At 48.4% G+C, this 25,000-nt stretch overlaps 3 protein-coding genes across 3 annotated transcripts in view; all 3 read right to left on the bottom strand.

Annotated features, from left to right (window-relative positions):
- The window catches only part of LOC310820952 (protein FAM13A-like), a gene marked incomplete at its 3' end in the record, with an annotated part of 25,178 nt that extends 9,709 nt beyond the window's left edge, over positions 1 to 15,469 (bottom strand). Inside the window, exons 1-3 of the mRNA XM_083692796.1 lie at positions 15,258 to 15,469; positions 8,274 to 8,469; positions 3,729 to 3,938 (exon numbers count right to left, since the gene is read on the bottom strand). Coding sequence (XP_083548922.1) covers positions 3,729 to 3,938; positions 8,274 to 8,469; positions 15,258 to 15,284 — 433 coding nt within the window. The 5' untranslated portion in view covers positions 15,285 to 15,469. The remainder of the gene's footprint in view (positions 1 to 3,728; positions 3,939 to 8,273; positions 8,470 to 15,257) is intronic.
- A 939-nt stretch (positions 15,470 to 16,408) lies between these two features.
- Positions 16,409 to 18,588, bottom strand: LOC310820951 (chymotrypsin-like elastase family member 2A; the record flags this gene model as incomplete). Its single annotated transcript, XM_083692795.1, has 3 exons — positions 16,409 to 16,591; positions 17,682 to 17,842; positions 18,318 to 18,588. 3 exons carry the CDS (start codon positions 18,586 to 18,588, stop codon positions 16,409 to 16,411), a joined length of 615 nt encoding a protein of 204 aa, XP_083548921.1.
- A 150-nt stretch (positions 18,589 to 18,738) lies between these two features.
- LOC310820950 (cubilin) overlaps positions 18,739 to 25,000 on the bottom strand; it is a gene marked incomplete at both ends in the record, with an annotated part of 30,411 nt that continues 24,149 nt past the window's right edge. The window contains 9 exons of the mRNA XM_083692794.1: positions 18,739 to 18,840; positions 19,080 to 19,192; positions 19,565 to 19,747; positions 20,186 to 20,404; positions 20,635 to 20,808; positions 21,343 to 21,561; positions 22,114 to 22,297; positions 22,608 to 22,771; positions 23,541 to 23,818. Coding sequence (XP_083548920.1) covers positions 18,739 to 18,840; positions 19,080 to 19,192; positions 19,565 to 19,747; positions 20,186 to 20,404; positions 20,635 to 20,808; positions 21,343 to 21,561; positions 22,114 to 22,297; positions 22,608 to 22,771; positions 23,541 to 23,818 — 1,636 coding nt within the window. The remainder of the gene's footprint in view (positions 18,841 to 19,079; positions 19,193 to 19,564; positions 19,748 to 20,185; positions 20,405 to 20,634; positions 20,809 to 21,342; positions 21,562 to 22,113; positions 22,298 to 22,607; positions 22,772 to 23,540; positions 23,819 to 25,000) is intronic.

Below are 25,000 nucleotides of genomic sequence, written 5' to 3'. Positions count from 1 at the left end.
GGATCTGAAATTAAACAACAACTATGGTGCCAAAGTAGAGATTACCAGCTTTAATTCAATGTTGTTGTTGTTTTAAACATACTCCTCCTATTTCAGGGCTCCAAATGTACTGAAAAAAAATGTCCAAATAAAGTAGTCAGTAGTTTAGTATTTGTTCGACAATCCTTTGCATGCAATAACTGCCTGAAGTCTGCGAACCATTGACCCTGTCAGACTCTGGGTATATTCTCTGGTGATGCTCCAATCTGAAGATTTTTCCGCTTTTTGGCCCTGAAAAACTCCCAAGTTGATATGGCAGTATGCTTGGGGTCATTGTCTTACTCTATCATGTAGAGCTATCCAATGGATTTGGATATGTTTGCACTCGAGCAGGCAAGATGTTTCTGTAGACTTCAGAATACATTCTGCTGCTGCTGTCAGCAGTAACATCATCAATTAAGACAAGTTAATTGATATGGTATGCTGTAAATCTTGGGCAGATCCTTTTTTCTCAAAACATTCCGCTTGCAGTCACTCTTGGTATTTGGTAATATTTGTCTTCTCTGTCCACAAAAGCATTTTCCAGACCTCTGTTGGCTTTTTAGGCACTTTTTTTTAGCAAACTGTAACCTCACCATCCTTTTTGAGGATAACTAGTGGTTTGCACCTTGCAGTGATGCCTCTGTAGTTTGGCTGGTGATGTATTCTGCAGATGGTAGTCTCTGACACATCCACGCCTACCTCCTGGAGAGTGTTTCTTAACTATGGGACAGTTGTTTGGGGTTTTTTCTTAATTATGGTGAGTATTCCACTACAGTCATCCACTGTAAATCTCTCCGTTGGCCTACCAGCCCATCTGTGATTGCTGGGCTCACCAGTGCTTTCTATCTTATTTAATGAACACCTGTCAAGCCAGTTTGGTGCCACACAGAGAGAGAGAACATTCAGATCCGTATTTTCCAAGGGGAGAAAATAGACCTTGGGTACATCTCCTCATCTCCCTTTGGCAAAGAAGACTTGTGAATACCGTTCACTCACACGTGGGCCACGTACCACATTCTCCTAACTTCTATCTATCCATCCATCTCTCCATCTCTCCTTGTCTCTCGTCCTGTTTACTATTCATTCATATGGTCTCCTGTCTGTCTATCCGTGTCAGTCTTTGCATCCATCCAGCCATCTACCTGTTTATCTGTTTCTTCATAATTTGGCATGAGGGCTGAACGAATCTTTTTGAGTACTACTGAATCATCTCTCCCCAGTGTTGTTGCCAAGTCCTGCTACAAGCCACCGTCTCCTAATGCACCGTCTGGCTCAAGGCCCTAAACAAATATGCCTATTCATTCAACCTGTGACAACCAACACACAGTTTGAGCTAAAATGGTGACTCACATCATCCAGATTGAACAGGATGGAAGAGGTGAGTCAGGAGTGAGGTCTGAATCTGCCACGGGCTAGAGAGTCATTTGACCTTATACAGTGCCTTTGGAAAGTATTTAGACCGCTTCATTTCTTCCACATTTTGCTGTGTTATAGACTCAATTTAAAATGGATTAAATTAAAATAATTTGCCAGCCTTCCACACACTACACCCCAGGGATGATAAAGCGAAAATTGGTTTTTAGAGATTTCAGGGCATTTATTAAAATTGAAATACAGAAATACCTCTTGTACATAAGTATTCAGACCCTTTGATATGACAGTCTTAGAATTAGCTAAAATGCAAAAATGTCATCAACAAATCACTCAATAATTTGAATTGAGTCCATCTTAATGCAAGGATAACAGTTCATGTAATTTTGGAATTAATATCTTTGTTTTTATAGGGTCTCTGATTTGCATAGGAATCAATTACACACTGTGTGGATCAGGTTGTCATTACAAACTCAGCAAATTTCATAGTTTTCTCTTGATCCTGACAAACTCCACAATCCCTGCCAGTGACAAACATACCCATTTATTTATGGGTACTTATTTACTTATGTACATGAGGTATTTCTGTATTTCAATTTTAATAAATGTACTGAAATTGTCATTCTGGGTGTGTGGATTGATGGCAAATTCTTTTAACTCATCCTATTTTAAATTGAGTCTATAACACAACAAAATATGGAAAAAGTGAAGGGGTCTGACTACTTCCCAAAGACACATTATCATTCTCCTCCACCCCCCCTCCCCCTGGCTCCCCCTCTGTCCCCCCTTCCCACCCCCTGGCTACCTTCCCACCCCCCCACCCTACCACCCCTGGCTCCCCCCCTGTCCCCCCTTCCCACCCCCTGGCTCCCTTCCCACCCCCCCCACCCTACCACCCCTGGCGACCCCCCTGTCCCCCCTTCCCACCCCCTGGCTCCCTTCCCACCCCCCCACCCTACCACTCCTGGCTCCCCCCCTGTCCCCCCTTCCCACCCCCCCACCCTACCACCCCTGGCGACCCCCCTGTCCCCCCTTCCCACCCCCTGGCTCCCTTCCCACCCCCCCACCCTACCACCCCTGGCGACCCCCCTGTCTCCCACCTTACCACCTACTGGCAACCCCCCCCACACCTCCCCACTGCCTGACTCAGAGACTGCAGTCTCGTGGCGTCCGGCGCCCGGCGCCCGGGGCTCAAGGTGCGTTCCGCACAGCGAGAGACCCGGCGGCATCTAAAGATAGCCTGTTTTGACTGAACTAGAACCGTGACCCAGATATCCCTTATCACCCTTACCGACATGTGTAAGTGGATGGGGGATGGGGAAGGTCAGTGCCAAGTCACCAGCTGATACTCTTAGCTGTTCAGACCATAGTTCTGATGACCTCACAGTAAACGTGTAGGAATGTTACTGTTCATTGATATTCACTGATATTCCTAGCTGTTCAGTAGGAGAGTAGAGTCTGGTAGTAGAGTAGGAGAGTAGAGTCTGGTAGTAGAGTAGGAGAGTAGAGTCTGGTAGTAGAGTAGGAGAGTAGAGTCTGGTAGAAGAGTAGGAGAGTAGAGTCTGGTAGTAGAGTAGGAGAGTAGAGTCTGGTAGTAGAGTAGGAGAGTAGAGTCTGGTAGAAGAGTAGGAGAGTAGAGTCTGGTAGTAGAGTAGGAGAGTAGAGTCTGGTAGAAGAGTAGGAGAGTAGAGTCTGGTAGTAGAGTAGGAGAGTAGAGTCTGGTAGTAGAGTAGGAGAGTAGAGTCTGGTAGAAGAGTAGGAGAGTAGAGTCTGGTAGTAGAGTAGGAGAGTAGAGTCTGGTAGAAGAGTAGGAGAGTAGAGTCTGGTAGTAGAGTAGGAGAGTAGAGTCTGGTAGAAGAGTAGGAGAGTAGAGTCTGGTAGTAGAGTAGGAGAGTAGAGTCTGGTAGTAGAGTAGGAGAGTAGAGTCTGGTAGTAGAGTAGGAGAGTAGAGTCTGGTAGAAGAGTAGGAGAGTAGAGTCTGGTAGTAGAGTAGGAGAGTAGAGTCTGGTAGGAGAGTAGAGTCTGGTAGTAGAGTAGGAGAGTAGAGTCTGGTAGAAGAGTAGGAGAGTAGAGTCTGGTAGAAGAGTAGGAGAGTAGAGTCTGGTAGAGGAGTAGGAGAGTAGAGTCTGGTAGTAGAGTAGGAGAGTAGAGTCTGGTAGAAGAGTAGGAGAGTAGAGTCTGGTAGTAGAGTAGGAGAGTAGAGTCTGGTAGTAGAGTAGGAGAGTAGAGTCTCTCATCGCCAAAGGATACATTTCCTTCACAACGTATACACAATGCAACCGGGTCCTGTAAAAGCATAAACTGAACTACAGTACCCAGACAACATCGCTTCTTACCCTGGTGCTGCTGCATGAGCGCGGGCTGTACTGTGGAGTCCACCAGGCCCTCGGGCAGGTCCCTCAGGTACTGTTTGAGCAAGCTGGCCACCGTACACACGTCCGCCTCCGACCGGAAGTCGACGTCCTCGCCACTCTCCAGCCGCTGCCTCAGCCCCTCGACCGCACGCACGTTACCGTTGACCCGGAACAGCCCCTCCTGCTGCAGGGCTGGGGGGGGACGGGAGGGGGGACGGGCGGGGGGCGGCGGGGGGGGGGGGGGGTGTAGAATAGGAAGAGGGAAGAGGATAGAGAAGAGGGTGGGCGAGGGAGAGGATGGTGAAGAGGATGGGCGAGGGAGAGGGAGAGGATGGGCGAGGGAGAGGATGGGCGAGGGAGAGGATGAAGAAGAGGATGGGCGAGGAAGAGGATGGTGAAGAGGATGGGGGAGGGAGAGGATGGTGAAGAGGATGGGGGAGGGAGAGGATGGAGAAGAGTATGGGGGAGGGAGAGGATGGTGAAGAGGATGGGGGAGGGAGAGGATGGAGAAGAGTATGGGGGAGGGAGAGGATGGTGAAGAGGATGGGGAGGGAGAGGATGGAGAAGAGGATGGGGGAGGGAGAGGGAGAGGATGGAGAAGAGGATGGGGGAGGGAGAGGATGGAGAAGAGTATGGGGGAGGGAGAGGATGGTGAAGAGGATGGGGGAGGGAGAGGATGGAGAAGAGTATGGGGGAGGGAGAGGATGGTGAAGAGGATGGGGAGGGAGAGGATGGAGAAGAGGATGGGGGAGGGAGAGGGAGAGGATGGAGAAGAGGATGGGGGAGGGAGAGGATGGAGAAGAGGATGGGGAGGGAGAGGATGGAGAAGAGGATGGGGAGGGAGAGGATGGAGAAGAGGATGGGGAGGGAGAGGATGGAGAAGATGGAGAAGAGGATGGGGGTGGGCGAGGGAGAGGATGGTGAAGAGGATGGGGGAGGGAGAGGATGGAGAAGAGGATGAGGAGGGAGAGGATGGAGAAGAGGATGGGGAGGGAGAGGATGGAGAAGAGGATGGGGGAGGGAGAGGATGGGGAGGGAGAGGATGGGGAGGGAGAGGATGGAGAAGAGGATGGGGAGGGAGAGGGATAGAGAGAGAGGAATATGGAAGGAAGAGGATGAGGAAGAGGATGGGGAGGGAGAGGGAGAGGATGGAGAAGAGGATGGGGAGGGAGAGGATGGAGAAGAGGATGGGGAGGGAGAGGGATAGAGAGAGAGGAATATGGAAGGAAGAGGATGAGGAAGAGGATGGGGAGGGAGAGGATGGAGAAGAGGATGGGGAGGGAGAGGGATAGAGAGAGAGGAATATGGAAGGAAGAGGATGAGGAAAGGAGGACACGGGGAGATAAGATAAGACAGAAAAGTATTTGGGGAAGCAGCCAGTAAAAAGAAAGGGGCAGGGCAGGGCAAAGGGGGGAGAGACAGTTGACAAAAAGAAAAGGGAGAATTAGATCTGTTTTCCTTTAGACAAAGTGGTAAAAGAAAAAGGCTTGTATAAGGCCTAGCTCTAAACAGTGACTATTCTCCATCAGCCCCATGGAGAGCAGTGTGTACCCAATACCTCATACCAAAACAACCCCCACTCACTGACATTTCAATGGCTGGAAATTGCACTGCTGCACTTAGGATGACTCTTTGGATCACTGAGCATTGCTACATACTCACTCTAACTCACTCACACACACACGAGCAGGACGTTTAATGTGGGTCTGCTGGCACACTCGGTGCACCAGTGTACACACACACACACACACACACACACACACACACACACACACACACACACACACACACACACACACACACACACACACACACACACACACACACACACACACACACACACACACACACACACACACACACACACACACACACACACACACACAGATTTATAGGTGATCTCACCACTGCTGGAAGTGTGTCAAACTTTATTTCGTTGGATGATTTCTAAGGTTACAGGTCAGCTGCAAATTGAACTACTGAACTGAACCCAGTACCCTTGTTTACCTGTTGCTATACAAACTCAAATGTGACAGACCAGCCCTTGCATTCAATACACATGATTTCAGCAACTACGTTTGACTATAATTAATCAAATATCTCCATAAATCATCAAATACAACTTTGCTCTCATTCTCAAAGTGTTGCCAAATGAATTCTTAAGAATAAAACACAGGATCAAACCAAACAGTACCCTTTGTTTGTGCCATGACACATGCGCCTCTGTACCTCTCTTGCTGTTTCTTACTCATTAATCTGCCACACCCACAATTAAACAATTATGCACTGATTATCCAAATCACATGGCCTGATGGGAGTTGTAGTGCAGTTAAGACTGCCATGGGTTCACTAAAAGCACTACACTGACATCTAGTGGATAAATAAAAGAATGCGTAGGAGGGACACGTAGGCTGTTGCGACCGGTCCTCAGAACAGATCAAAAAGGACAGAGTCCGTAATGTTTGTAGAGTATTACAGATCATATATTTAATACACACTTACATGTCGTTTTCACTGGCCCAGTGATCCAGATCGTAGCATCAACACAATGATGATGTCATGGATTGTGAAATCATTAGAAACGCTGTTTCTGTCGCTTGTGTTGTTGTTAACGTTTCTGTCGCTGAATCAAATCGTGAAATGATATGACCTACACAAAGCTGAATGATACTGGGCCCATGGCCAGAGAGACCACAGTGACTCGGGACTCGAGGGCTCTCCTTGACATTTGTTAACCCTGCGTTGCCTTGACACCACTCAAGTGGCTTTTTGAGTGGGCTTGCTTCAGCAAGTCCAACTATTGTTCTCAAACAGCCTGGGGGAAGGCCCAGGAGGTTCAACGGGACATGGTCCAAAACCCTTCACTTCAAGACAGACAGTTTCTTCACAGTTTTGACGGATGGTCTACAGTTGCTTTCCAAACCAAGCTCCTTTCACTCGAGTACACACAGATCTGTAGCTCTCACTGCTCATGTGGATGTATACTAAACATAATTAAAGTCTCTTTATTAACAGCACGAAAAATGTATTTTCTTTTGTAAAGGTTTTGTAAAGGTTTTGACATTGATCCGGTGTGTTTAGCTCAAGGGGCCTGTTTTGGGCCTCTCACATGTTATTCTTTGAGTCATTGAGGGCGAGAGGGAGGAAGAGGTAGACAGTCTTACCGTAGAGCTACAACACAAAGCTCGACCTCTCTGGCAAAAACAACCTGTCTGCCTCTATGATAAATGTGACGCACATTTATTGTACACACACAAACTGTTGCATTACTAGACTCTTATGTTTGTGTTTTAAACTCCATTTGGTTTGTCCATTTGGTTTGTCCCTCCCTGCTTGCCCTAGTCTGGTCAGCTAGGGGGCTACCATGCCATATCTCAACCATGACAGTGCTGGTTGAGAGAAGGATCTGAGGTTTGGGAACAGAAAATGACTGGGGAGAATAGCTCCATTTGGAATCTCTACAATAGACAAGTGAAACAGACAGGTTGTTGCAAACAGTAGCCCTGCGATTCGACTTGCCCACAACCGGGCCTCGGTTGCTACCTCTGACTTGCCAACACACGTGACCGTCTCCTCAAATACCCGATGTAAACCAGCTGGACTTTGTCCTATCCTACCCTATCCTATCCTATCCTATCCTATCCTATCCTATCCTACCCTATCCTATCCTATCCTATCCTATCCTATCCTACCCTATCCTATCCTACCCTACCCTACCCTACCCTACTACCCTACTCTACCCTACTACCCTACCCTACCCTATCCTACCCTACCCTATCCTATCCTACCCTACCCTACCCTACCCTACTACCCTATCCTACCCTATCCTACCCTACCCTATCCTATCCTACCCTACCCTACCCTACCCTATCCTACCCTACCCTACCCCTACCCCTACCCTACCCTATCCTTGGCAATCAGTTCTACCTCAATAAAACCACCTGACTATCTCTCTCTCGTTCTTATCTTAAGGATCCTCTAATCCTCCCCCCTCTCTCTGGCTACCCATCCTACTCCCATCCTACTCCCATCCTACTCTCATCATATTTCAACTGCCCAGCAATCATCCTTCTTTCTATCTTCCAACCTTCTCTCTCTCCATCTATCTGCCCATGTTCTACCCTCTGACCATCTTGTATCCATTGGTCCAACCGACTACCTCACTTTCTTTCAACTACCCAGCTAATCTATCTATCGTCCACAGTTAACCATCTTTAAACTTTTCCCACGACCAAAATAAGGCTGCAAAGTTTCTTCTGGAACGTTTTTGTTTTTTTTAGTTGACTCTGTGACAGCAAAGAGTGTGATATTGATAGAAATCAATGTTTGACAGTATCAGAGTATGAATTGGATGGAAACCAAAAGGGTTTCTTGTTAACCTACGTTTGTCCCGCTGACAAATGTGCTGTAACCCTTCCGGACCATACGGATATGTAACATTCTGTTGCTTCATCACTTAACTGTCACTCACAGCAGAACCCCCCCCCCCTCTCTCTCCCTCGCTCAATTACCCCCTCTCCTACTCACCATGCTCTCGCAGGAACTCTACCATGCTTCGGACCACCAGGGGGACTCCGTCCTCCACCAGGCCCCGCTCCCTCAGCTCCAACAGGGACACTCCAAACAGCTTTCCCCCACTGGCCTCCGCCGGCCTGGTTCTTAGCATGGGCAACTGGACCATCTTCTTCATGTCCTCCTTGATCTGCACCGCGGCCTTGTTGTGCTGCAGGGAGCACAGGAGAGAGCAACAGTCAACCACGGGCACGGTTGGCACTGCCATGGAGGGCATCCAGGCAGGCACCATCAGGCCAGCCCCCCTCTGCTCTGCCCAGGGGTGGAGGAGTTAGTGTGGCCCCCTGTGGATGGGTCTCTCTAAGGGGTCCATCCACACACACACACAGACAGACACACACGCACACACACACACACACACGGACACGGACACGCAGACGCATACACACTCCGAGAGAGGACAGAGGAGAGTGCTGAGAGGGAAAGATGGAAAGGAGGAGGGGCCTGACCTGTGTACAGGTTGCTAGGACAAGGATCTGGTTACCATGCAACACGTGTGGCTGAGGGGAGGGCTGTGGCTTGGAAGCAGGGAGACAACGCAACACACACACACACACACACACACACACACACACACAAACACTTAGACGGTGGTCTGAAGGGCGTGCTGGGCTTGACAGCTGGGAGATATTGATTCAATGGAAGCTAATGGGGAGGAGAGGAGAAAAGAAACATTATGTTGGCTCCAGTATGTTTACTATTGTGAGTCCTGAAAGGTAGTAAGGATTAATTAAAGGCTCTGGTGGAAAGCTTACGTTGATTCACTGGGTAAAACTCCACCAGCTCAACAACTCAAGTATTTACAGTGGTGTAGAGATTGTAAAAGCTATTTGGGGCACTAGGGTAATAATGGATGTGATTTAAATGGACCAGGAATTCAAGCATGGAAGAGTTTGTATCATATAACATAACATGAGTTTAGGTTTCGTATCTGAGGCTTTACAGTAATGGAAAAGGCAAGTGAGTGAGACTTTAAATGTCTTTGTAATTAGCTGCTTTAGTCCATCATCCTCGGAGTGCAAATAGCTTTAGCCAAGGCTAGTACACACACACACACCCACACCCACACACACACACACAGCCTGTTGCTGTCAAACGGATGTCAAAAAGCATTAAAGTGATCATGGCCTCTAAAAGGAGTATGTGTGTGTGTGTGTGTGTGTGTGTGTGTGTGTGAATGTCATGTATGTACACCAGCTGTTGGCCATCTTATCCTGACTATGACCCAGTAAACTTTGCCACCTGTCTCCTTCACTTATATAGTAGAAGTCACATACACACACACACACACACACACACACACACACACACACACACACACACACACACACACACGCACACTCTTTTCAGAGGAGCTCACATGCTTAGTAACATGAGTGGAGTTTCCCCTTTCTTTGGTACTCTGTCTCGACAAAGAAAAGTCTACGTTCTGTATTTGTGAAACTGATATTTCAATTCACAAACAAGCTGGTTGGAGACGAACGTTCATCTGCAAGAAAATGCTTCACATTATTCTTGTTTAAGGTCTGCTGAAGGCATAAAACTTCTCCCTTTTAACAATCCAATAACCTCTTCATCTCTCCAAAGGTGTCATAGTGACATGTATACGTAGGATTTACGATTACAGACAACAACACTACTGTGGTATCCAGATTAAACACCTTGTCTCTACATTCTAACAAGGTAAAGTGGACACTATATTGCTGTCTCTGGTTGTCACTGTGTTGCCACCTGGATTAACAAACAATGGTCCCCTTGGGGATCAATACGGTATTATTATTATAATATTTTATTGATATATTTACATAGTATAGTTTATAGTATATATAATAGCATATATCCTATTTTATTCTTGCTACACAGAATGAGAATAGGTCCTGGGTCACTTCAGCAATAATGCCCGAGAGGCTGTGATTTATGGTCAATATTGTCACGGGGAGGGGGAGTTGTTAGGCACGGCGCGTAGCCACAATATTGGTGATAAATCAAGGCCTCGAGGGCATTATTGCTTTTATACAATGGTTACACAACAAATCAGAAAATTGAATAAAAAGAAAGCTTTGAAGTATTTATGGTTGTGGTGGTTTCTGCCCTGCACTGAGAAATATAGTTCCCAAAACTACAAACGTTGTCAAGGGAACGTGATACACAACTCTACTGCGGCGTAGGAATATCATAACAGGTGATAAAACCGTGACACTATCGGTGTTAAATCACGGCTTTGAACCCCTTTCATCAATTCTATAAACACTGGTTTACAGCCTTGAAACAGAGGATGTGACACCATCCTCCAGTCACTGAGGCCCCGGGTCATAGCATCAGAGTAGAGCATGTCACACCACCACCCAGACACTGTAGACCGCACCGCTTCAAAGGCGAGAGAGAGAGGCCCTCTCTGCTGGGAGGCCACACTGACACAATAAGCCGATTGTACCATACAGTTATAAGCTGCTTGTAGTCAAGTGTCACTGGGAGTAACTCGTTAAAACACTTTTTATGACCCTGCTCTTTGAGGTAATAACAATTACGACTCATTCCGCCTTGTCAGTTTTCATTTCAATTAAATGCGGGTTTGACACGGACACACATTCTCAAGATTTTGGTGAATGTCTGCAATCTTAATAGAAGGCAAAGACAATTTGAGTCGGGCTTCTAGAATGATGCTGTGAAATTTGATGAGACTGATCAACTGATTTGATTAAACTGTCCCTGCCTACCAGGCAAAAGCAATTATCACTCTTCACAAGACATTTTAAAAAATAACACCCAAATAATAACATTGGTCTGCCTCTAATATATGCCATTTAGCTGACGCTTTTACCCAAAGCGACTTACATTGCACTGAGTGCACACATTTCAGTATATATGGTCCCAGCAGGAATCAAACCCACGACCTAAGCGTTGTTCGCGCCATGGTCTACCCACTGAGCCACAGAGGACCACACTGAGCCACAGAGGACCACACCGAGCCACAGAGGACCACACTGAGCCACAGAGGACCTCTCTTAGTGAAAGCAGCACCTCATCTAATATGATCCAGCAATATTATCTAATGTTATCACGTACTGTTGTGTACCATAATCCTATAAACATTCACATACAGCCGGTCATTTCCACTTCATCTTACCAGTCTCCCATCCCAGCCAACTGTCACACTGGGACGACCACACACATGACTACCTACACATACACTCACCAGCCACTTTATCAGGTACACCTGTTCAACTGCTCGTTAACGCAAATATCTAATGGTGTGGGGGATATTTTCTTGGCACACTTTGGGCCCCTTAGTAGCAATTGAGCATCGTTTAAACGCCACAGCCGACCTGAGTATTGTTGCTGACCATGTCCATCCCTTTATGACCACAGTGTACCCATCTTCTGATGGCTACTTCCAGCAGGATAACGCGCCATGTCAGAAAGCTCACATCATCTCAAACTGGTTTCTTGAACATGACAATGAGTTCACTGTACTCCAACGGCCTCCACAGTCACCAGATCTCAATCCAATAGAGCACCTTTGGGATGTGGTGGAACGGGAGATTCGCATCATGGATGTGCAGCCGACAAATCTGCAGCAATGATGCTATCATGTCAACATGGACCAAAATCTCTGAGGAATGTTTCCAGCACCTTGTTGAATCTATGCCACAAAGAATTAAGGCAGTTCTGAAGGCAAAAGGGGGTCCAACCCGGTACTGGCAAGATGTACCTAAGACATGTAGAGCTCTCAGCCAAGCTATTTGAGAACCACCCTCCATGTGGTGCTGTGTTGGCGAGGGGACAGGATGTGTCGCATGCCAGATGCTATGGTAGCACATGCTATGCTATGGTACCACATGCTATGCTATGGTACCACATGCTATGCTATGGCACATGCTATGCTATGGTACCACATGCTATGCTATGGTACCACATGCTATGCTATGGACCCATTCACAGGCAATTCCCCTCCTCCCTTCTCCATTGCAAAGTATTGGCATTGACACACCAGGCTAAAGCGCTTAAGGAAATGGTCCTGCTTGGCTCAGGTGGTAGAGCATGGCAGTAGTAGTATAGTAGTAGTAGTAGTATTAACTTTATTATCCTAAATGGGGAAATTGGTTTCCCCTAGTTACGTTCCCTATATACTGTACATAATGTGTACACTCACTGAACTGCAAGTAACTTTGGAATATATATATATATGCTACACATAGCTGGAATAAACTTCCGGAAGATCTTAGATCAGGCCCAACTCTTAGATCTAACCCTAACCCTAACCCTAACCCACTAACCCTAACCCTAACCCAAAAAACCTTTATGTTCGCCTTGGCCTTAAATTGGAACTTAATTGCTGGTAATAATTGCACTCTGACCCTAAAATGCACTGTCTTTTATTCTTTTTTGTCTTTTATGCTTTTTTATTTTATTTATTTTATTGTTTAAATTGTTATGCTCTTTCATTTTTACCTATTTTATGTAAAGCACTTTGAATTGCCTCTGTGTATGAAATGTGCTACATAAATAACCTCACCTTGCCTTTTAGAACATGTCGCTCACTGTGGCAAAAGTAAGGTGATAGCAGCTATGCTAACTGTGTGTCACAGCCTGACGTGCTAATGAAGTAACACCACGTTGAAGACGGCAGCCGAAGCGGAAGCGATACAGTTCGTGTTAACGGACGACAATGCAGTTTATTAAAAGTTGTCACAGTCTTACCACATGGTATTACGGGTGGCTTAAAAGTTGGGGTATTTCACTTCACTTATTTCAAATGAGAATAAAGGTTATATTGGTGCTTTAAGTAAAGCATGATAGGCTACAATACCTGAATATCATCAATATAATGTGCTTTAACAATAACATTACAATACAATGTCTTAAACACAGCTAGACCCCACGTATCATCAACAAGGTCAACATCATCGGCTACCATGGCAACGTACGCTAACATCGCTAACATCATCGCTAACATCGCTTATCACCTCTTCAGCGTAAGCGGTGGCTGAGTATTATCGCTAAAGTATATCAGCATTAGCTGTAGTATGTTAGTAGTGCTCCCAGGTGTTTACGAGCTAAGCCTGTCTGAGCTACCCTTGCCTGACTGTGACAAGCCCCAGCAAGCAGATGTCCCCTAAATCTGCCCTCTACACACACACACACACACACACACACACACACACACAAGCACATATACACACATCCATACACAGCCCCCCTGCTTACTGTGACCTCAAAGAGGGGATAAGTGTACTCACTCAGCTTATTACTGTAAATGCAATCTCACACAACTCTCTTCAACCTCTCCCTCTCTCTCCATACACACACACACACACACACACACACACACACACACACACACACACACACACCTCTTGTAAGCTTAACATTCTTCCTATCGTTATACGTTACTACAGCTATATTAACCATTGTTATCACCTACAGTCTGTGAGTCACACACAGCACCTCCATACGAACACAAAGGCATACTAATACCTAATGGCCTTTCAGTCTGTTGTCGGCCAGGGCAGCAGCCTATTGTGATTAGCCTGTTAACCCCCTCCCGCTCCCGCTCCCCCTCCCCCCTTCCACTGTGAGTTTCTCACACGACCACAACCTCTGACACAAGAAGAAAGGCTTCCCGGTGATAGCCAGAGTGGTTCTGATGGCTGACTTGAGTGTCTTGTTCACACACACTCCTTTCGCTGACTTATCAAGAGCAGGCACTTTAGAAAAGTGTGCACAGTTCTAATTAATCGGCTATGCATGGCAATGTCAAGTCATTCCATTTCAGATGGATAGGTTTGTTGACGTTTTTTGCACGAAGAAACAGTTTCAGACTGGCCTTTGTCTGTCTCCTAGACTGACTCAGGAGGGGATAGCAAGCCCTAGCATGCTCCCTCTCTTTTCCTCCCTCCCCCCTTCCTCCCTCCATCTCTCCCAATGTGGGTGGCCATTGAAGCAACTGGTGGAGAGAGACACCACGGGAAAGGCAGTCCTAGCAGCAACAGCTGCTTCGCCTAAAGTCTCCTCGTGTGCTACTTTCACAGGCTTAAAGTCTCCCACACTACTCTAAAAGCACACTAAGGTGAGGCGGATGCATGTCACGTCTGGTACCCTCAAGGGAGAATTCCCTTGGTTGTACCAAGAAATAAACAACAGTTCTTTAAAGTGTTCCCGATCCTGAAATGGAAAGTTCCAAGTCGGGTATAGCTGTGGACACTCCGGGATTCTCATTGAAATTCAGTCAGAAGTTTGAATCGCTGCAAAGACAAACAAAACAGGTAGAGCTAACAAGCACAAAGGTGCAACTGTTTTTAAGTTTTGCCGTCAAGGATGGTTTGGCTAGAGCTGTCCGAGGGGAGTCTGACTCGGGTCGTTGCGTTGTGTCTTGTAATGGTTACAAGGGAGGGGAAAGAATGCTCTCTGTTTACCGAAAGCATCGTCGAGAAAGTACTGAAGAAAATAAAGTTATTTTGAGTGAATTTCAATGAGAATCTTGGAGTTTACGCAGCGAAAACAGACTCAAAAGTTTCCATTTCAGAACAGGGAACATTTTAAAGAACTTTCCTAGTACTTTCTTTCAAAGGAATTCTCCCTTCAAAAAATAACTTTCGAAGTTAGTGGAAGTGCCAGAAGAAACTGAGTCTGACAGCTAGAAGACATTTTGAAGAGACTCTCTTTGCCCAAACACAGACAGACACACACACACACACACACCACAAAGGAGTGTGTATAGCTGACTAACTGAGCTGGAAGAGAGTCCCGTTATGCATTGTAAAGCCCTCTCTCTCTCACACACACACACAGACACACACAGACACACACACAGACACACACAGACACACACAGACACACACACACACACACACACACACACACACACACACACACACAGAGCCAGAAGCCCCACTGTCACAGTGCCGGCCGGAAGAAAGGCCTTTCGTAGCTACTTACACAGATGGTTAGAGCTCCTGCCCCCATTCTTTCAGAGAAATGCCTGCAGAGGGACGGATAAAGAAGAAAAATACAGCTATCCTCCCTCTTCCTTCTCCTTCTCCTCCTTCTCGTCACTCTGTTCTGGCCCACCCGCCTAAACCTTGCCCAAAGCCGGGGAACCCTCTCCCCCACACATGTGCCATCAAAACGGTAATCCACGTAGTGGAGAGTGGAGAACAGTGGGTATGACACCAGTCTTCACTAGGAGAAGCTCTGCATTACAGCCACTACAACAGAGATTAGTCTCCCTCCCTCTCTCCCTCTCCCAGTCTCTCCTCCTGGGCTGAAATCTGAGCCCTGCTCTCTCATTGGCTGAGCCTCCCAGTCACGTGACCCAGGGGCCTAAAACTTTGAAAAGTCTGTGCCTTTAGGGGTCTGGCGGTGAGTCAGAGGCTGGAGCTGGGCTGTGTGTTCCAACCAGCAGGGCACTTAGAATGAGACACAGTGGGTTAGCTGAAGTCTTCCAAGTTGTCTGCTCGCGTGGAAATTTAAACAGACAGCACAGGCAGGCCATGAGTCAGGGCAGATTCAGAGGTTGTGTTTGAAGTTTGTTGTATATTTAGAAGTGATACTTAGAGGCAGTGTAAGATAATGTAAACTTAGAGGCAGTGTAAGATAATGTAAACTTAGAGGCAGTGTAAGATAATGTAAAGGAGTACATTAAGGGGTTAGAAACTAAAAAGATTGTGAAGAAAAAACCTTAACTTGCCAAAAGATGTTTAATCAAAGTATAAGTCTATTTACAGTTCTATCAAATTTTCATTCAATATCGTCATTGTGAAACTATATTAAACATATTAAACACAATTATCTGTACAGGTTCCCTCTGTAATTTACACAACATAATAAATCATATAGAATACATACAATGTCTACACATCTCTGAGATTACAGTATGTTATATTACTACAGCAATAGTAATAAATACGATTACTACAATTCACTATAATGCAAAAAACCTTAAGGCCAATTTAGCCCATTCACAACACAGCACATGAATAAGGCTCTAGGTCTGATCTGAGGTCTGTGCTTGGATCACACTCTTCCCCCAACCTTCTTATTCAGCCTGACAAGAACAGGTCTGAGGTCAGTGGCCATGTGTTGGCTCTCTAGAGACTTTTCTCATGGAGGAACCTCTTCATGTTGTCGCTGATCCAGTGGTTGAAGGCCGAGACGCGGGTGAACACGGAGGGCTTCTTGTCCCTGATGCAGCCCTGGGCGCCGAAGCTGACGATACCGTGGACCTCCCAGGCAGACGGGGACTTACAGGCAAAGGGGCCTCCGGAGTCGCCCTGGAGAGGGGGAGAGGGGGAGAATACGGAAGGGGAAGGCTTTATTGTAATGATTATTGATTAATCATGATCAGTGATTATTGTCAATGAGTGCAGTGATCGATGAGGAGGCATTTGCCGTGGGTGTATGGCAAATACACAGCGGCTGTCAACCAATCAGATTGCGTTATTACAAGACAAGTTTTACAATGAGACACGAGATGCTGTAAAGGACAACAGTGAGCCCACGGTGCGTGGTAGAGGATGATCTACTGTAGCAAAGCTGAGCAGGATCGATCGCTGGCTCCGGGTGGGATCGAACCAGCAACCATGGGTTCCTGCAAGGCAGGGGCCCTATAACCACAGTGTCCATGGGCAACCATGGGTTCCTGCAAGGCAGGGGCCCTATAACCACAGTGCCCATGGAATTCACTGACATTGACTGAATGTAGAATGCTAACAATCGTACGAGGAGGGAGCTGACATTATGTTAGAGTTTGACTCAAAGCAAACCGCAAAGCACATTTATAAAAACTCCTTGGCACACACTACACTCATTAAATCATAAAGGGAGGGTCCCCTCGTTACCACGGAGATAGCCATGTAGTTCCCATGCACTCTGTCCCACAGCGACAACGATCAACAACCATCAACACTCATTATCAAGGCTGGCTGATCACAAACAAACACTATGTTACACAACATACTGCCCAATCAGTAGAGGCCTAACTGGCTTATATAACATCATGACGATAACATAACCCTGGTTTCTGGGGTTGACCCATCCAGGCCAGGCTAGTAGCTACCCCCCTCTCCTACACTCTCCAAGCCCAAAACGAGCCACTTTGGCTGGGTTGTGAGTTGTACAACCAGGGTACCCTCTCACCTGCCTCGTCTTACCCAAAAATAACAGGGTACCCTGCCCTAACCCTCCCTCTCTCAGCCAAAACACGGCACAAGACCAACCTCAACCCCCTCAGCCTCCATCTCTTAGCCCCAAACAAGGCACCACTAGCTGGGTAGTGGATAATCCAACCAGGGTACCCCCTCACCCTCCCTCTCTTAGCCCCAGACTAGTCACCCTGGCTGGGTATGGGTCTGGACACTCTACCTGGCAGGCTGATTTGAGCTCATCTGGAGAACCATAGCCGGCACAGACCATGGAGGGTCTGACGGTGTCCCACCAGTAGGCGGGCTTACTGCAGGTGGAGAAGGGGATGATGGGAAGGGCTGCCTGGTTCAGCTTCTCAGACACTTTGGGGGGGAATGCACCTGGAGAGATGGGAGGGGAAGGGGAGGTTATGGTAGTGTATAGACACACAAACACAAACACGCACGCACGCACTCACACACACACGCACACACACACACACTTGTATATCAAGCATCATACATCAATTCTATTCAATTCAACAGTGTATTAATCCATGAGGGGAGCCCTCAGTTTGAACAGAGAGAGAGGACCCGAGGGAAATTAGAAATCACATCTCCAAACCATAATAAATCCTCATCTACCATAATGCTTACACTAAGTGCCTATGAACCCCTTTAGTCCCCCGTCCGACCTTTAGTCCCCCGTCTGACCTTTAGTCCCCCGTCTGATGACCTTTAGTCCCTCCTCTAATGACCTTTAGTCCCCCCTCTGACCTTTAGTCCTCTCTGACCTTTAGTCCCCCCCTCTGACCTTTAGTCCCCCCTCTGTTGACCTTTAGCCCCCCCTCTGATGACCTTTAGTCCCCCCTCTGACCTGTCTCGTCTCCCCAGCCGGTGACGTAGCAGGGTGTGCCAGCGGGCATCACCGTGCCGGGCGCAGGCAGACACACGGGGCTGATCTCCCGGGTCATGTTGACGGGCGTGGTCAGGTGCACCAGGGCGATGTCGTTGGTGATGTCGGTCTTGTCCTGCTCGTACACAAAGCCCTCGTGGCGGATGATGCCGTCCACTAGGTGGCAGACTTCCTTGGAGGGCACGTCCATGGAGGAGTTCATGTGGTGCTTGCCCAGGCACATGCGCCACATGCGGGGGCTGTTTAGGGGACTAGAGGGGGGGCAGAGGTGGAAGAATGGTTCGGTGTGGGAAACACTTTCTAATGACCTCTCCCAAGTTAGTTGAGTAGATAGGACATTTGGTGTGTGTGTGTGTGTGTGTGTGTGTGTGTGTGTGTTAGCTTACAACATGAAGCAGTGGGCAGCAGTGAGCACCCATTCCTCATGGATCAGGGAGCCTCCACAGCCATGCATGTTGGGGAAGTTGGGTATCGGAAGTGATGCCTGGCGGAGAGAAATAGATGCATCAACATACACACCCCTAACACACACACACACACACACACACACACACACACACACACACATGCACCCACACACACACACACACACACACACACACACACACCCCCAACACACACACACACACACACACACACACACACACACACACACACACACACACACACACACACACACACACACACCCCCAACACACACACACACACACACACACGTCTCACCTGCATGGAGACTTGCCAGGGCCATGAGTTGGGCACGGCCTCCACCCCATTGACCACCCTCTCAGTCTCTTCACTGGGTTTCACAGCTGGGCTGCCACAATCCTCAGGCCAGCCTGGAAGCACAGAGGGGAAGATGTTTCACAACTTAAAACAAAGCACCACGCTAAATCCATCTCAAAGGCAGTCCACTAAAATTCCTCAAACATAGACTTACAGTATTTCTTTCAAAATGGCCGACTTCCTGACTAGACAGGGAGTGTGTCTCAGCTTTGACCCAAACTTCACCTCGAAAAATGTAAAATCCTCGCTTTGCCCCTCAAATGAAACAGATACAGTTTGCTGGCTCTGTCACACAGGTGATGTCACACAGGTGATGTCACACAGGTGAACGAACCAAGCTGTGAGACACATGATGGATCCTTTATGTACTGATGAATTGATCTATTTGTATTATTTGTTGCAGACTTGAGGCGAAGGTCACGTACTGATGGTGACGTTGTCCCACAGGTTCGGTGGTGAGGGAGGGAGAGTGGGGAACACCGCAGGATCCGCGGTCCAGTAACCTTGGAAACCCATCTGCTGATTGGCGCCGTTGCTCAGGAAACGAACGACGGCCGTGTTGCCGGTGACGTTCACCATAGGGGGCGGGGAGAAGCCGCAGTATCGACCTGAGCAGGCAACCAATCAGAAGTAACACCTCTATGGTAAATACTGACACCATCCACGCTTTCACCTGGTTTGATCCAATCAAATACATTTGCAATAGAGACAGTATTTCCATTGACTGATACGGTACATTCTACTGACTGACTTTGATTGGTGGTAGTCCCACAGATAGTACCTACAACCCTAGTCTACCACAAACATTAAACAGTTCATGCTGAGCCCTGATAATACATATTCAAAATAATTATTTTGATTATTTTTTTTACCTAACATAGTTTGCGAAGTGCACATGATACATCCGTGAGCCCACTTTGTTGTCATACCAAAGCAATATGAAACAGTCAACATGAGCCCTGATGATACATACTTATGTTACATATTTCGAATAAATATTTGTCGTACAAAACAGGTCACCAGAGCATAATAAAGACTGAACCAACCATGTAAGCTCATCCCCCCATCGTAGATATCCACGTAGTCCTGACACTGGCCCAGCAAGTTCACCGCCTGCACCTCAAACTGGCTGAAGGTGATGTGGATGGTCTCAGCTGAGGGGATGGTGATCCTCCAGGTACACACAGCCTGGGCTGGGTAGTCCTTAGGCCAGCCAGGAGAGGACAAGACACCCTGCTCAGTGCTGAAGCTACCTCCACATGGGGCTGGGGGGGTGGGGGGGTGCGGAGGGAGGGAAGGAGGGAAAAAGAGAGAAGAGAGGGAGGGGGAGAGAAGTGGGAAGAAAGAGGGGAAGAGAGGGAGAAAGAGGGAGAGAGATAGGGGAAGGGAGGGGGAGTGGAGAGAGAGAGAAAGGGACGAGGAGAGAGAGAGAAAGGGAGAAACACAGAGATTTATGAATGTTAGGATTTTGGGAAAGGGAATCGTCAACTCCCACCTCCAACCTCTCCTCCGTTCTCCCCCAGCCCAGACTCACCCTCGCTGGGGTCAACAGCCTTCCAGGAGGCAGAGAAGCCTGTGTCCACCACTCTGTTGTTGGAGGAGAAGACGACTCTCAGAGAGTCTCCATCGCTCACCAGGTCCTGGGGGACCGTGTGGCTGCAGTGGGTGCCTGGGGAGGAGAGGGGGAGGAGGGGGGCAGAGGAGGGGGGGAGAGGGGGGGAGGGAAAAAGCGGTGAGAGATGGGAGGGTGGGATAAAAAGTGTCGAAAATGACAATTAATCAGAACAACGGTATCTGCTCCTATAGGTTTTACGTTCATCGCATGACCTTGTATTCTTACACTCCTGTCTGTCACAGAACCAGAACTTGAGCTGTGAACAGAAACACCGTCCTCAATGACAAAGCACACCAGCTATTACCAGGGGAGTCGATAACAAGCAGCGCGTTTGAACTCTCCCAGTCAACGTGTTGGATCTCGTCCCTCTGTGTCTCTGTCTAGCCTGCCGAAGCAGGCCTCTCTGGGATGTCATTTACACTTAATCATATTCCACAGTAATCATATTGTAGGGAGACAGAGTCAGGACAGAGTGACCCCGTATCATATATCAAAGAGAGGGGAATGACTGCACACACACGCACACACACACACGCGCACACACACACACACGCCAGACACAGCCCAAAGATCCTTGCGCTGACATACCTAGGCTTCCAAGCTTGTCAGTGAGGGTGACTTTGTCGTTCATGCACAGTTGGCTCTCCTCCAGGGAGAAGTCATGGAAGCGAAGGGAAACCAGTTTGCCTGCGGGCACCTGGATGTTCCACTGGCAGAGGGCACTGTTACTGTAACTGCCCGGGTAGCCCATGGAAGACACGTTGCCGCTGGTGCCCGTCACGTCCTTTGGCCCGCCGCAGCCAGATGCTACAGGGGAGGAGAGAGGGGGAGGAGGAGGGCAGGAAGGGAGGGATAGAGGAGAAGTGAGAGGTAGAGATGGAGAGAGAGAGAGAGGGGGAGGAGGGCAGGAAGGGAGGGATAGAGGAGAAGTGAGAGGTAGAGATGGAGAGAGAGAGAGAGGGGGAGGAGGAGGGCAGAAAGGGAGGGATAGAGGAGAAGTGAGAGGTAGAGATGGAGAGAGAGAGAGAGGGGGAGGAGGAGGGCAGGAAGGGAGGGATAGAGGAGAAGTGAGAGGTAGAGATGGAGAGAGAGAGGGGGAGGAGGAGGGCAGAAAGGGAGGGATAGAGGAGAAGTGAGAGGTAGAGATGGAGAGAGAGAGAGAGGGGGAGGAGGAGGGCAGGAAGGGAGGGATAGAGGAGAAGTGAGAGGTAGAGATGGAGGGGGGGGGGTAAAGAAAGAGAACAAAATAGACCAATCATGTCAAATTACAATCTACAGCAGTTAAAACCCCAGGTTGACCCTCAAGCATCGATAAAGGCAGTTCGGACCGGTTTAGACTGGTTGCTGTCCAGTACGTACTGTGCAGGTGGTATATGTCTTTGCGGATGACGTTCTCTATCCAGGGGATGTAGGCGGAGGAGCGTGTGAACACGCTGGGCTTCTTATCCATGATGCAGCCAATCGGGCCAAAGCTGGTGATGCCGTGCACCTCCCAGGGGCTGCCGGCCCCGTCCTGACACACCAGGGGGCCGCCCGAATCCCCCTGTCACATGACAAGGGTCAATGCCTCAGTCCTGACACCAAAACGCTGTGACATCATCAATATGTCATGCAAATGGCTAAAGGGAGTCAATAAAAACTAAAACTAAAATTATATTTTTTTATTTTACTTTTTTTTTTAACAAAAACAATGTGTCCAAACAAAGCACTTTTTATAGTGTGAGACAATACATTGTTGAGTCTCCTGAATTCAATTAAAACATGTTGATGCGTCGTGTTGATGCTTAGTGTATTTCCATGTGATAGCTTCCAAGGGTCCCTATGACGGTGTATTCCAGGCCTCCTCTCCTCACCTGACAGACGGACTTGAGCTCGTCAGGCAGGGTGTATCCACAGCAGATCATGGAGGTCTTGACCTGGAACCACCAGTAGTCCATCCTCTTACACGTGTCGAAGGGGATGACGGGGAGGGCTACCTGGTTCAGGGCCTCCGACGGTTTGGCGTTCAGGGAATTGCCTGATTAGAAATAAAAACAATAAGTAGGTCCACTTATTAAATGTACTGTTTCTTTAGGAATTGTTTTGTATTTGACTTTCAAGAGCCCTTACACAGACTAAAATTATCAACATGGAAATACAATGGGTGTATTTCCATCTTTCAACAAACAGAGGGCATACAAGTACCTGTAGAATCAGTGTGGCAGTGAACAGCACAGTGGGACCATACAGTATGGTAGGTAAAAAAGTAAACAGGTGGCCTGGGGTGGTCCAGTGGTCTAGCACCATGGCCTGGGGTGGTCCAGTGGTCTAGCACCATGGCCTGGGGTGGTCCAGTGGTCTAGCACCATGGCCTGGAGTGGTCCAGTGGTCCAGCACCACGGCCTACAGTGCACACACATGCACATGTCGGCATGGTTTTGAATACGGCCCATGTCCTGCTGACATACCCTCTCCTCCTTACTCTCCTGTCTTTCTCCACTATCTCTATACAATAAGAATGAAAAATATAAGAGTGGGACTGCCTCACTCAAAAAAATAACCTTTAGTAAAAACATAACTATTCGATATCCTTGTAGTTTCAAAGTTACAGCATTACGTTTTGTGGAAGTGAAGGTAATGTTATGTTTTTTTTTGTTGTTGTAAGGGGGGGGTGACAAAATCCTAACATTATTCTCTGCAGGCTACCTACCGGATGCATCATGTCTGTCTGTCACATCTCCTCACCTGTCTCACCCCATCACCTGTCTCACCCCCTCACCCCTGTCTCACCTGTCTCATCCCCTCACCTGTCTCATCTCCCCAGCCAGAGGCGTAGCACTTCTTGCCCGCCGGGTTGACTTCCCCCTGGGAGGGCAGGCAGGCGTAGGAGATCTCCCTGCTGGGTGTCACTTCCCCGTCCAGCCTGACAAGGGCGATGTCGAACTCCACCGTGGGCACCGTGGGGTACTGGAAGTCCTCGTGCCTGTGGATGGCCGTCACGTTGAAGCACTCCTCGCTGGCCTCCTCCAAGGTCAGGTTGTGTTTACCCAGACACATGCGCCAGCGATGCAGCTCATCAGCATAGCTGGGAAGGGGGGGGGGGGGGGGGGGGGGGGGGGGGAGAGAGAGAGAGAAGGTAGGGAGGGGGAGAGAGGTGGGAGAAAGAAGGAGGGGAGGGAGAAAGGGGGAGAGAGGGCGGGGGAGGAGAGAAAGAGAGAGAAGGGAGTGAGGGGGAGAGAGGTGGGAGAAAGAAGGAGGGGAGGGAGAAAGGGGGAGAGAGGGGGGGGGAGGAGAGAAAGAGAGAGAAGGGAGTGAGGGGGAGAGAGGTGGGAGAAATAGGGAGGGGAGGGAGAAAGGGGGAGAGAGGGGAGGGAGGGGGGAGGCGAGAGGAGAGAGGGGGGAAGGGGGAGGGGGGAGGGTCAGGTGGGTTAGTTTAAGGTAAACAAAAATGCACACATTAATACCTGCACTACAGGAAACTGTGTCTGAAAAACAAACTAACAATCACAGAACATGCACACATCGTAATCAACCTCCCAGAGTGCACTGTGAACAGGCCCACTGATGCACACCTATTGACACAATACACCACTACACCTGCCCTCACCCAACCACAACACCACACACCTACCCTCACCCAACCACAACACCACTACCCTCACCCTCACCCAACCACAACACCACTACACCTACCCTCACCCAACCACAACACCACTACACCTACCCTCACCCAACCACAACACCACTACACCTACCCTCACCCAACCAAAACACCACTACACCTACCCTCACCCAACCACAACACCACTACACCTGCCCTCACCCAACCACAACACCACTACACCTACCCTCACCCTCACCCAACCACAACACCACTACACCTGCCCTCACCCAACCACAACACCACTACCCTCACCCTCACCCTCACCCAACCACAACACCACTACCCTCACCCAACCACAACACCACTACACCTGCCCTCACCCAACCACAACACCACTACACCTACCCTCACCCAACCACAACACCACTACACCTGCCCTCACCCAACCACAACACCACTACACCTACCCTCACCCAACCACAACACCACTACACCTACCCTCACCCAACCACAACACCACTACACCTACCCTCACCCAACCACAACACCACTACCCTCACCCTCACCCAACCACAACACCACTACCCTCACCCTCACCCAACCACAACACCACTACCCTCACCCTCACCCAACCACAACACCACTACACCTACCCTCACCCAA

Source organism: Argentina silus, assembly GCF_951799395.1.
Source record: "Argentina silus genome assembly, chromosome: 21".
Taxonomy (NCBI): Eukaryota; Metazoa; Chordata; class Actinopteri; order Argentiniformes; family Argentinidae; genus Argentina; species Argentina silus.
The sequence above is the reverse complement of the archived record's forward strand: the minus strand, read 5'-3'. Positions and strand labels throughout refer to the sequence as shown.